We start from the raw sequence: 13614 nt of genomic DNA on the forward strand, positions 1-13614 counted from the left end.
TTCCTGCGGTGGTGACCGATAAGTTGCGGAAAGAAATTTCATGCATTGTCCAAGGTGAATTGGAAACTCTATACGAGTATTGGGAGCAGTTCCGAAAGCTTTTTGACTCTTGCCCCAACCATATGATTATCACTCCAGTGTTGATTAGCTATGTTTGCCAAGGAATGAAACCACAAGACAAGATCCTCCTAGTTGCTTCTAGCAATGGTTCCTTGACAAAATATAGAACGGTGGAAGAGGCATGGCAATTGATCACCGATTTGGCCGAGTCCACCTTGCATGCTAGACAAAGGAGCAATCACCATAGAGTCGTGAATAAAGTTTCTTCTAGTGGTGAGACCGCCGCCCTTACCAAAACCTTGGGCGAGATGACAAGCATTCTAAAGCAACTCCAAATAAATCAACAACAACCTTTATTTCATCAATAACAACCTCCACCACCTCCTCATCAACAAAGTCAATAATTGGTCCCCCAAAGAGTATGCGGTATTTGCTCTTGCTCCTCCCACTACATGGATGAATGTCCAAGTCTCCAAGAAGACAACACCTTGGCGGCTACCCACAATTCTATGACCATCCAAATCAAGGACACAATTCACAAGGCGGCAATTTCAGCTAAAGTAATTAATACAATCAAGGGGGTAACAACTATAATCAAGGTTGGAGAGATAATTCCAACCAAGGATGGTGGGACAATTATCAACAAGGAGGTAGAGACAATGGAGAAAATCAAAGATGGAACAACAATAATTCACAAAACCGCTATTTGAAAAATCCTCTATATCAACAACCAAACCAAGGAAGAAACTACCAAACCTACCAACCACCTCATCAAAGGCAACCACCTCAACCCAACCAATCACAAGCCCCTCAAATCACCTATCCTTCCCCTTCCTCCAATCAAGATGAAACACTCCATTCCATTCTCCAATGACAAAAAAAACTTCAAACCACACTTGCCTCTAGTCTTACAAGACTTAATTATACTCTCCAAGCTCTCATAGCTCACATGGAACTACCTTCTACCTCTACCCCTCAACCTTCAAGTTCTAGTGCCATACCCTCTCAACCTCTACCCAACCCTAAGGGTGGCATCAATGCCATTAGCTTGAGGTCCAGAACTCAATTTCAAGAGAGGAGTCCAAAGCCATCTAGCTCAATAATAGTCACTCAATATGAGAATGTGATTGAAATAGAAAAAATTGAAGAGGAGGATGAAGCAGAAGAGGTAGTCGAAGATGAAGTCCCTCAACCAAGGAGTGAAGTCTCTAAAGACAAGAATGTCTTGGAGGAAGTTGCTCAACAAATTCCGTTTCCTACATTGGCAAGGAAAGCCAAGAAGCGTGTAGAGCTTGACTCCAAAATGGTGGAGATGTTCAAGAAATTTGAGGTAACTATCCCTCTCTTTGATGATATCCATCAAGTACCTAAATATGCAGAGTTTCTTAAGGATTTGTGTATGAACAAATATAGAATCCATGAGTTGGAAACTATTCCATTGGGGAGTTCTATTTCGGCTTTAATGGGAGTAATATCGGAAAAGTATGGTGATCCGGGCCCTTGTACCATGGATGGAGTTCAATTCATTGATTGTATGTGTGATCTTGGTGCATGCGTTAGTATTATGCCTCTTTCCATTTATCATATATTGAAGCTCCCACCGTTGAAGCGGTCGGCGGCTAAGTTTGTCTTGGCGGATAAGAGCATAATAACTATGACGGGTATTGCAGAAGATGTTTTGGTAAACATAAAGGGTTTGGTATTTTCGATTGATTTTCATATCCTTGAGATGCCACCTAGTGAATCCAAAAGGACATCGTCTATCTTACTTGGGAGGCCATTTTTGAGGACCTCTAGGTTCAAATTGGATGTCTATTCGAGAACTTATTCTTTTGAGATCGACGGAAGAGTTCTAAGCTTTAGCCTTGATGAAGACATGACGCACCCACCGGAGGATCATTCCATATTCCGGTGTGACATAGTTGACAATGTTGTGGCCGAAGTACATTATGCAAATCTAGATGAGAAGAGTATGATTGAAGGATCAAGTGTGGGGAGCCCCCATGAATGTGAAGAGAACACCATACCCTTTCTGGATCCACCAAAAGTTCAACTGGAAAGTCAAGAACAACATGTAGAGTTAAAACCACTACCGCCCCACCTAAAATATGCCTATCTTGATGAAGCTCACAAGTTCCCGGTAATTGTTGCAAAGGAACTCACACCTCAACAAGAGGAGAAGTTGCTTCAAGTGTTGAGGAGGAACAAAAGAGTTATAGGATAGAGCTTAGCGGACCAAGTGGGCATAAGCCCCCAAGTGTGTGAGCACCGAATTTTCCTAGAAGAAGGAGCTAGACCCGTTTGGCAACCTCAAAGGCGATTGAATCCTACCATTCTAGAGGTTGTTAAGAAGGAGGTAACCCGGTTATTAGAAGCGGACATCATCTACCCCATTTCGGATAGTGAATGGGTAAGTCCCGTCCAAGTTGTCCCAAAGAAGTCCGAGGTTACTATAATCAAGAATGAGAGTGGGGAGCTTATAGCTACGAGGGTGCAAAACTCATGGAGGGTGTGTATTGACTACCGGCATTTGAACACGACCACTAGGAAGGATCACTTTCCGCTACCGTTTATCGATCATATGCTTGATCGATTATCTGGCAAATCTTATTACTATTTCTTAGATGGCTATTTAGGGTATTTTCAAATCCACATTGCCTTAGAGGATCAAGAAAAAACTACCTTTACATGCCCCTTTAGAACTTATGCCTACAAGCGTATGCCATTTGGCTTATGCAACGCACCGGCAACTTTCTAAAGGTGTATGATGAGCATATTTGCGGATCTTCTAGAGCATTGCATGGAGGTGTTCATGGATGATTTTAGTGTCTATCGGGACTCTTTTGATCTTTGCTAGGACAACCTTGCAAAAGTGTTGGAAAGGTGTACTAAATCAAATCTTGTCTTAAATTTTGAGAAGTTTATGGTTAGACAAGGTATTGTTTTAGGACACATTGTCTCTAACAATGGTATTTCTGTAGATCCGGCAAAGATTAATGTTATATCTAGTTTGTCTTACCCCTCCTCCGAGAGGAAAGTCCGTGCATTCCTTGGTCATGTAGGTTTTTACCGGTGTTTCATTAAGGACTTTAGTAACGTGGCATTACCTCTGTCTCGATTGTTACAAAAAGATGTTGAATTTGATCTAAGTTAAGAGTGTATGGAGGCTTTTGACAAGCTCAAAGTTGCATTGACCCAAGCTCCCATAGTAAGAGGGCCCAACTGGAGTCGGCCATTCGAAATAATGTGTGATGCTTCAAATTATGTGGTGGGAGCCGCGCTAGCACAACGCGAGGGTAAGAATCATTGTGTCATTGCCTATGCATTAAAAAACTTTGGATGGAGCCAAATCCAATTACACTACCATCGAGAAAGAGTTGTTGGCTATTGTCTTTGCTTTGGATAAATTCCGAGCTTATCTACTTGGTTCCAAGGTGGTAGTGTGCTCGGATCATGCGGCGTTAAAATATTTGTTGGCTAAGAAAGAATCCAAACCAAGGTTGATTAGATAGGTTTTGTTATTGCAAGAATTTGACTTAGAAATCAAAGATAGGAGTGGTTCATAAAATCTAGTGGCGGATCACTCGAGTCGCCTTGAGCACACCAAAGGCGATTTCACTCCTATTAATGATTCTTTTCCCTTTGAGTGCTTGCAAGCAATCTCTGAAGTAATCCCTTGGTATGCACCGATTGCCAATTACTTAGTGTCTCACACCTTTCCTCCTAATCTCTCCAAGCATCAAAAGGATAAGCTAAAAAGCGAATCCAAATACTATGTATGGGATGATCCATACCTTTGGAGATGTGGTGCGGATCAAGTAATTCGGGGGTGCATCCCACAAACCGAATTCCAATAAATCTTAGAAGCTCGCCACTCCTCTGAGGGAGGTGGCCATTATGGACCTCAAAGGATGGCAAGAAAAATCCTATATTGTGGATTTTGGTGGCCAACTCTTTTCAAAGACTCTTCTCTCTTTTATAAATCTTGCTCTCAATGCCTTAGATTTGGTAATATATCCAAGAAGGATGAGATACCCCAACAAACAATGTTGTTTTGTTAGATTTTTTATGTGTGGGGTATTGACTTCCTAGGGCCATTTCTAAATTCTAATGGTTTTCTCTACATTCTACTAGCCATTGATTATGTGTCCAAATGGGTGAAAGCAATACCCACCCGGACGGATGATGCTAATGTGGCCCTTTCTTTTGTGAGGAATAACATAAAAGAATGGAAGGACTCATGAAGAAATATGGCATCATGCATAAAGTAGCCATGGCCTACCATCCCCAAACAGACGGCCAAGCTGAGGTGTCCAATCGGGAGATCAAGCGCGTATTGGAAAAGATCGTGAAGCCTCATAGAAAGGACTGGAGTGCTAAGCTCATCGATGCGCTTTGGACCTACTGAACGGCTTACAAGACGCCAATTCTAATGGTCTATGGCAAAGCTTGCCACCTACCGGTGGAGATAGAGCACAAGGCATATTGGGTCATCAAGGAGTGCAATCCAAGTTTGGGAGGGGCCAGAATTGAAAGAAAGCTACAGTTAGTAGAATTGGAGTATTTGAGATTAGAAGCCTATGAGAACTCTAGACTCTACAAAGAGAGGATGAAAGTCGTGCATGATAAGAACATAAGAAGAAGAGAATTTAGAGCTGACGAACTAGTCCTTCTCTACAATTCAAGATTGAGGTTGTTGCCCGGAAAGCTTAGGTCAAGATGGGAAGGACCTTATCGAGTAGAAAAGGCAGAGCCATATGGGGTTGAAGAGAGAACTTTTGCGTGGTCTAGAATTCAGAATAAATTCCCGTTGCAAGTAAAGCTTCTGAACCAACAAGAGTCTTTTCTTACAAACGTTTTGGTTGTCACAAGTAACAAATCCAATAAAATTTATAAACCGAAGTATTCAAACCTCGGGTCATCTTCTCAAGGAATTGCAGGGAGGTGTGTTTTATTATTGATTATGGAGAACAAGGTTTTGGGTTTTGAAAAGATTTGAGCAAGAGAAAAATATATTGCAGGGAATTAATAAATTAATAACTAATAAAACCCTTGGCAAGGTATTAGAATTGGAATTCCTATCCTAGTTATCCTTATCAGGTGTGATGAGAATTGGGTTTTAATCCCGCTTAGTTATCCTTTATTAGACAAAGGAAGGTCAAGTGGACTAATTAGCTTGATCTTCAAGTCCTAGTCAATCCCTGTGGCAGGACTAGCTTTAGAGCGATCTAGATCAATCAGAATCTGCCCATTTTAATCACTACTGAGTTTGACAACTCAAGTGTTACCAATTACCTAACCAAAGCCAAAAGGGCAAAAAATCTAAGTTATTTATATAAATAAAAGAAAACAATCATGAGTCTGAAATACCTCAATTTATATCAAATAAAGAAAATCCTAAAATGAATGGTTCATAAGCCAAATAGGCAACTGATGAGCGGATAATTTATACGCTTTTTGGCATTGTTTTTAGTATGTTTTTAGTATGATCTAGTTAGTTTTTAGTATATTTTTATTAGTTTTTAGTTAAAATTCACTTTTCTGGACTTTACTATGAGTTTGTGTGTTTTTCTGTGATTTCAGGTATTTTCTGGCTGAAATTGAGGGACCTGAGCAAAAATCTGATTCAGAGACTGAAAAGGACTGCAGATGCTGTTGGATTCTGATCTCCCTGCACTCGAAGTGGATTTTCTGGAGCTACAGAAGCCCAATTGGCGCGCTCTCAACGGCGTTGGAAAGTAGACATCCTGGGCTTTCCAGCAATATATGATAGTCCATACTTTGCCCAAGATTTGATGGCCCAAACCGGCGTTCAAAGTCACCCTCAGAATTCCCAGCGTTAAACGCCGGAACTGGCACAAGAATGGGAGTTAAACGCCCAAACTGGCACCAAAGCTGGCGTTTAACTCCAAGAAGAGTCTCTACACGAAAAATGCTTCATTGCTCAGCCCAAGCACACACCAAGTGGGCCCGGAAGTGGATTTTTATGTCATTTACTCATCTTTGTAATCCTTAGGCTACTAGTTCCCTATAAGTAGGACCTTTTACTATTGTATTTTCATCTTCGGATCTTTGGAATCTTTTGATCTTTAGATCTTTTGATCACTTTGGGAGGCTGGCCATTCGGCCATGCCTAGACCTTGTTCTTATGTATTTTCAACGGTGGAGTTTCTACACACCATAGATTAAGGTGTGGAGCTCTGCTGTACCTCGAGTATTAATGCAATTACTATTGTTCTTCTATTCAATTCCACTTGTTCTTGTTCCAAGATATCACTTGTTCTTCAACTTGATGAATGTGATGATCCGTGACACTCATCATCATTCTCACCTATGAACGTGTGACTGACAACCACCTCCGTTCTACCTTAGATTGGGTGAATATCTCTTGGATTCCTGATACACGATGCATGGTTGATCGCCTGACAACCGAGTGCTCGCCTGACAAACGAGCCAGCCATTTCGTGAGATCAGAGTCTTCGTGGTATAGGCAAGAACTGATGGCGGCATTCAAGAGAATCCGGAAGGTCTAACCTTGTTTGTGGTATTCTGAGTAGGATTCAATGATTGAATGACTGTGACGTGCTTCAAACTCCTGAGGGCGGGGCGTTAATCACAGACGCAAAAGAATCACTGGATTCTATTCCGGCCTGATCGAGAACCGACAGATGGATAGCCATGCCGTGACAGGGTGCGTTGAACATTTCCACTGAGAGGATGGGAGGTAGCCACTGACAACGGTGAAACCCTTGCATAAGCTTGCCATGGAAAGGAGTAAGAAGGATTGGATGAAGACAGTAGGAAAGCAGAGAGACGGAAGGGACAAGCATCTTCATACGCTTATCTGAAGCTCTCACCAATGATATACATAAGTATCTTTATCTTTATCTCTATGTTTTATTCATATATCATCTATACCCATTTGAGTCTGCCTGACTAAGATTTATAAGGTGACCATAGCTTGCTTCATACCAACAATCTCCGTGGGATCGACCCTTACTCGCGTAAGGTTTATTACTTGGACGACCTAGTGCACTTGCTGGTTAGTTGTGCAAAGTTGTGTTTATGCCATGGATTTGAGCACCAAGTTTTTGGGGCCATTACTAGGGATTAATTGAGTTGTGAAAAGTAGTGATCACAATTTCGCACACCAAGTTTTTGGCGCCGTTGCCGGGGACTGTTTCGTGTATGGACAACTGACGGTTCATCTTGTTGCTTAGATTAGGTATTTTTTTTCAGAGTTCTTAAGAATGAGTTCTAGAGTTTCATGATGATCTGTTGAAGTCTGGCTGGCTGTAAAGCCATGTCTAATTTTATTGGACCGAGGTTTCAACTCATCATCACAAGAGCTTGTTGATCTCTATCAATCTGGCTATTGGAGCAATGATCTGCTAAGGCTTGGCTGGCCATTGGCCATGTCTAGTGTTTTGGACCGAAGCTTTCTTTGAAAGCTTGGCTGGCTGTGAAGCCATGTCTAATTCCTGGACCGGAGTCTTAGACTAGCATTGCAATGATTCCTGGAATTCAAATTAAGAATTCTGAAACCTTTATTTTCTATTTTCATATAATTTTCGAAAAAGCACAAAAAAAATTACAAAACCATAAAAACCAAAAAAAGATTTTATGTTTCTTGTTGAGTCTAGTGTCTTATTCTAAGTTTGGTGTCTTTCATGCATTGTTTATTTGATCTTGGTTCTATTTTCAAGTCAATAGTACAGGGAACTGAAGATTCAGAACATGCAGTAGAGGAATTACACAGAAAAAGCTGGACGTTCAAAACGCCCAGTGAAGAAGGACAGACTGGCATTTAAACGCCAGCCAGGGTGCCTGGTTGGGCGTTTAACGCCCAAAAAGGTAGTGCATTGGGCGTTAAACGCCAGAATGTGCACCATTCTGGGCGTTTAATGCCAGGATGGCACAAGGGGGAGGATTTTGTTTTCAAAATCAATTTTTTTTTCAAGTTTTCAAAGTTTTTCAAAATCAAATCTTTTTCAAATCATATCTTTTCAATCAAATGTTTTCAAAATCAATTTCTTTCCTTTTTCAAAGATACTGTTAACAATTAATGATTTGATTGAACATTTTAAGTATGTTGCCTTTTCTGTTGAGGAAGGTTTAATGTTTGAATCATATCTTTTCTTGTTAGCCAAGTCATTAATTTTTAAAATCAAATCTTTTTAAAATTGTTTTCAAATCATATCTTTTTTTTTTAAACCATAACTTTTCAATCAAATCTTGTTAATCACATCTTTTTCAAAACAGTTTTTAATCATATCTTTTTGATTTCTAATTTCAAATCTTTTTCAAAAATCACTTGATCTCTTTCTCACTCTTGTTTTTTGAAAATCAAATTAAAGTTTTTCAAAATGTTTTTAAAATCTCTTTAATTAATTTTCGAAAATTTCTTCCTCTCTTCTCACATCCTTCTATTTATGGAGTACCACTCCTTCTCAATGCACAATCTGAACTCTACCTGACTAAGTTCGAATTCTTCTACCTCTTCCTTCTAATTTTCTTCTTCTCTGACACCTCAAGGAATCTCTATACTGTGACATAGAGGATTCCACATTTTCTTGTTATCTTCTCTTTCATATGAGCAGGAACAAAGACAAAGGCATTCTTGTTGAAGCTGACCCTGAACCTGAAAGGACCTTGAAGCGAAAGCTAAGAGAAGCTAAGGCACAACTCTCTGTAGAGGACCTAACAGAAATCTTCAAAGAAGAAGAAGACATGGCAGCCGAAAACAACAACAATGCCAACAATGCAAGGAAGGTGCTGGGTGACTTTACTGCACCTACTCCCGACTTCTATGGGAGAAGCATCTCTATCCCTGCCATTGGAGCAAACAACTTTGAGCTTAAGCCTCAATTAGTTTCTCTAATGCAACAGAATTGCAAGTTCCATGGACTTCCATTGGAAGATCCTCTTCAGTTCTTAGCTGAATTCTTGCAAATCTGTGACACTGTCAAGACTAATGGGGTTGACCCTGAGGTCTACAGACTTAGGCTATTCCCTTTTGCTGTAAGAGACAGAGCTAGGACATGGTTGGACTCACAACCTAAAGAAAGCCTGGACTCATGGGAAAAGCTAGTCAATGCCTTCTTGGCAAAGTTCTTTCCACCTCAAAAATTGAGTAAGCTTAGAGTGGAAGTCCAAACCTTCAGACAGAAGGATGGAGAATCCCTCTATGAAGCTTGGGAAAGATACAAACAACTGATCAGAAAATGTCCTTCTGACATGCTTTCTGAATGGAGCATCATAGGTATTTTCTATGATGGTCTCTCTGAACTATCCAAGATGTCTTTGGATAGCTCTGTTGGAGGATCCCTTCATCTGAAGAAGATGCCTACAGAAGCTCAAGAACTAATTGAAATGGTTGCAAATAACCAATTCATGTACACTTCTGAAAGGAATCCTGTGAACAATGGGACAAATCAGAAGAAAGGAGTTCTTGAGATTGATACTCTGAATGCCATATTGGCTCAAAACAAAATATTGACTCAGCAAGTCAATTTGATTTCTCAAAGTCTGTCTGGAATGCAAAATGCACCAAGCAGTACTAAGGATGCTTCATCTGAAGAAGAAGCTTATAATCCTGAGAACCCTTCAATGGAAGAGGTGAATTACCTGGGAGAACCCTATGGAAACACCTATAATTCTTCATGGAGAAATCACCCAAATCTCTCATGGAAGAATCAAGAGAGACCTCAACAAAGTTTCAACAACAATAATGGTGGAAGAAACAAGTTTAGCAATGGCAAGCCTTTTCCATCATCTTCTCAGCAACAGACAGAGAATTCTAAGCAGAATCCCTCTGACTTAGCAACCATGGTCTCTGATCTAATCAAAACCACTCAAAGTTTCATGACTGAAACAAGGTCCTCCATTAGGGATTTGGAGGCACAAGTGGGACAGCTGAGCAAGAGAATTACTGAACTCCCTCCTAGTACTCTTCCAAGTAATACAGAAGAAAATCCAAAAGGAGAGTGCAAGGCCATCAACATGGCCGAATTTGGAGAGGAAGGAGAGGTAGTGAACGCCACTGAGGAAGACCTCAATGGACGTCCACCGGCCTCCACTGAGTTCCCCAATGAGGAACCGTGGGAATCTGAGGCTCAAAATGAGACCATAGAGATTCCATTAGACTTACTTCTGCCATCTATGAGCTCTGATGAGTATTCTTCCTCTGAAGAGGATGAATATGTCACTGAAAAGCAAGTTGCTAAATACCTTGGAGCAATCATGAAGCTGAATGACAAGTTATTTGGAAATGAGACTTAGGAGGATGAACCCCCTTTGCTCACCAAAGAACTGGATGACTTGTCTAGGCAGAAATTACCTCAAAAGAGGCAGGACCCTGGGAAGTTCTCCATACCTTGTACCATAGGCACCATGACCTTCAAGAAGGCTCTGTGTGACTTAGGGTCAAGTGTAAACCTCATGCCTCTCTCTGTAATGGAGAAGCTAGGGATCTTTGAGGTGCAAGCTGCAAGAATCTCACTAGAGATGGCAGACAATTCAAGAAAACAAGCTTATGGACTTGTAGAGGATGTTTTGGTGAAGATTGAAGACCATTACATCCCTGCTGATTTCATAGTCCTAGAGACTGGGAAGTGCATGGATGAATCCATCATCCTTGGCAGACCCTTCCTAGCCACAGCAAAGGCTGTGATTGATGTTGATGGAGGTGAACTGATCATTCAAGTGAATGAAGAATCCTTTGTGTTTAAGGCTCAAGGATATCCCTCTGTCACCATGGAGAGGAAGCATGAAGAGCTTCTCTCAAATCAGAGTCAAACAGAGCCGCCACAGTCAAACTCTAAGTTTGGTGTTGGGAGGCCACAACCAAACTCTAAGTTTGGTGTTGAACCCCCACATTCAAACTCTAAGTTTGGTGTTGGGAGGTTCCAACATTGCTCTGAGAAAATGTGAGGCTCCATGAGAGCCATCTGTCAAGCTACTGACACTAAAGAAGCGCTTGTTGGGAGGCAACCCAATGTTATATTTTATCTATTTTCCTTTGTTATTTTATGTTTTCTGTAGGTTGATGATCATGAGAAGTCACAAAATCAATTGAAAAAGCAAAAATAGAATGAAAAACAGGAAGAAAAACAGCACACCCTGGAGGAAGGCCTTGCTGGCGTTTAAACGCCAGTAAGAGTAGCAGTTGGGCGTTTAACGCCCAGTCTGGCACCATTCTGGGCGTTTAACGCCAGAAAGGGGCACCAGACTGGCGTTAAACGCCAGGAAAGGGCAAGAACCTGGTGTTAAACGCCAGAAATGGGCACCAGCCCGGCGTTTAATGCAAGAATTGGCTAAAAACGCAATTTTGCATGCCATTTGGTGCAGGGATGACTTTTCCTTAACACCTCAGGATCTGTGGACCCCACAGGATCCCCACCAACCCCTCCACTCTCTCTCTTCTTCCCCATTCACCAATCACCTCAATACCTCTTCCCCAAAAACCCTTCACCTATCAAATCCCATCTTCTCTTCACCACTCACATCCATCCTCCACAAAACCCCACCTACCTCACCCTTCAAATTCAAACCACTTTCCCTCCCAAACCCACCCATACATGACCGAACCATGAGCCCCCCTCTCCTATATAAACCCTTCTTCACCCTTTCATTTTCACACAACCTAAACACCACTTCTCCCCCTCTTTGGCCGAACACAAAGCCACTCCCTTCTTCCTCATTTCTTCTTCTTCTCCTCTATTCTCTCTTCTTTTGCTCGAGGACGAGCAAACCTTTTAAGTTTGGTGTGGTAAAAGCATTGCTTTTTGTTTTTCCATAACCATTTATGGCATCCAAGGCCGGAGAAACCTCTAGAAAGAGGAAAGGGAAGGCAAAAGCTTCCACCTCCGAGTCATGGGAGATGGAGAGATTCATCTCAAGGGTGCATCAAGACCACTTCTATGAAGTTGTGGCCTTGAAGAAGGTGATCCCCGAGGTCCCTTTTTCACTCAAAAAGAGTGAATATCCGGAGATCCGACATGAGATTCGAAGAAGAGGTTGGGAAGTTCTTACCAACCCCATTCAACAAGTCGGAATCTTAATGGTTCAAGAGTTCTATGCCAATGCATGGATCACCAAGACCATGATCAAAGTGTGAACCCGGATCCAAAGAATTGGCTTACTATGTGTTCCGAGGGTTACCTGAAACGTGTAGCTCGGTCGTCTGGCAAGGCCCGAGGTAGGGGTCTGTGACCCGAGCTTGGTATGCTGAACAGCGGGGGGTTGTACCTGCAATGACACTCCGATGCTTAAGTTAGCATGGGTCCAAGCAGATATCGAGTAGAATTAGAGTATGAGTTATACCTGGGTGCTCCAGTGTATTTATAGTAGTTTGGCCGTGATCTTCCCTGGATAAGATATTCTTATCTTTATCTTATCTTTTGGGGGTTTTATCCCTATCTTTGTGGAACCGCCTTTCCTAGGCCTTTTCGGCCTTTTAGGTCTTTGGGCTTCGTTCCTTTTGATGGGCCTTCTTAGCTTTATTGTCCGAGGTCCGACCTCAGGCGTGGGCCTTTGGGACGAGGTCGGATCCTCTGTGGGTTTGCCGAGTTAGGAGAGCTCGGTCAGGGTATGAACAGTGCCCCTGCCCGAGTTCGTCCTTTTGAGAAGTCGAGCTCGGGCATAGTAGTTTCAAAATTTGAAAACGGTCGTTTCAGCATTTATTGCTTGTTACCGTTTTTTCCTCGATTTCCGTGCGGTGCTCTGTGAAGGCATTATATATTTGCCCCTTTTTCTCATTTTTTCTTCGTTTGTTCTGTTCCTTTTCCGCTTCCTGAGTTTTCGCCACCTTTGAGCGCCGCTCCTTTTTTGCTCTTCTTCTCCGTTTCTTTCTGTGCGTTTTTCCGGGGTTTCCTTTGCGCCGCTGTTCTCGTTTTCCCCGCATCGGAGCTCGTCGTCTTCTTTCCAGGTTTGCTCTTGTCTTTCATTTTCTTTGTGTACATATGCTTCTGCTTCTTTTTCTTCTGTTGCCTGGGTTGCCCCGAAAAGAGGCGCCGCCATTGCTTTGTTTGTATGTATGTGGGGGGGGGGCTCTTTTCTCCTGTTTATTTTGTTTCGGGTTGCCGCATTTTCTTTCTAAAAGAACTTTGCTTTCTTTTGCTTTTGCTGAATGGGTTTTTTCTGCTTTTGTGTGATTTTTGCCTTGCTGTTGTATTCTTTCTTTGTAGGCAAGATTTTTATGTCTCGAAAGGTGTTTCAAGCAATGTCGACCAAGATTCCGAGTGGTCTTGGTTGGGTAGATCCTGCTCCTCTAAGGGTCCCTTCTGTTGTAGATTCTGAGTATCTAGTTAGGTTCCGTAGGGAGTGTAGTATATGTGAGAATAGGGAGTCTGAGCGGGATTATGAGTTAGTAGCCCCGGAGTCCGAGGAGAGAGTGTGCTTCCCGCCTTTAGAAAGTTCTGAGAAGCTCTTCTTCTATGCTTACGATTGTTTTTTCTCTAAGCTGGGTGTACGACTTCCTTTTACCGACTTGGAGTCCGAGGTCCTTTGGTCTTGTAACCTTGCCCCTACGCAACTCCATCCGAATTCTTGGGC

At 42.0% G+C, this 13614-nt stretch overlaps 1 protein-coding gene and 1 non-coding gene across 2 annotated transcripts; one reads left to right on the forward strand and one right to left on the reverse strand.

Moving 5' to 3' along the window:
• The first annotated feature begins 1009 nt into the window (after nt 1-1009).
• On the forward strand, nt 1010-2284 carry LOC130949777 (uncharacterized). The gene has a single exon (XM_057878412.1). The coding sequence runs from the start codon at nt 1010-1012 to the stop codon at nt 2282-2284; it is 1275 nt and encodes a 424-aa protein (XP_057734395.1).
• Nucleotides 2285-9195: 6911 nt separating this feature from the next.
• Nucleotides 9196-9303, reverse strand: LOC130952770 (small nucleolar RNA R71). The gene has a single exon (XR_009074947.1). It is a non-coding gene; the product is annotated as a small nucleolar RNA R71 (small nucleolar RNA).
• Nucleotides 9304-13614: the final 4311 nt, after the last annotated feature.

This window comes from Arachis stenosperma, chromosome 9 (genome assembly GCF_014773155.1).
Source record: "Arachis stenosperma cultivar V10309 chromosome 9, arast.V10309.gnm1.PFL2, whole genome shotgun sequence".
NCBI lineage: Eukaryota > Viridiplantae > Streptophyta > Magnoliopsida > Fabales > Fabaceae > Arachis > Arachis stenosperma.

Bases quoted from the DNA above. Each gene is read 5' to 3' on its own strand.
- LOC130949777 (XM_057878412.1), top strand. From the start codon at position 1,010: ATGGAACTACCTTCTACCTCTACCCCTCAACCTTCAAGTTCTAGTGCC.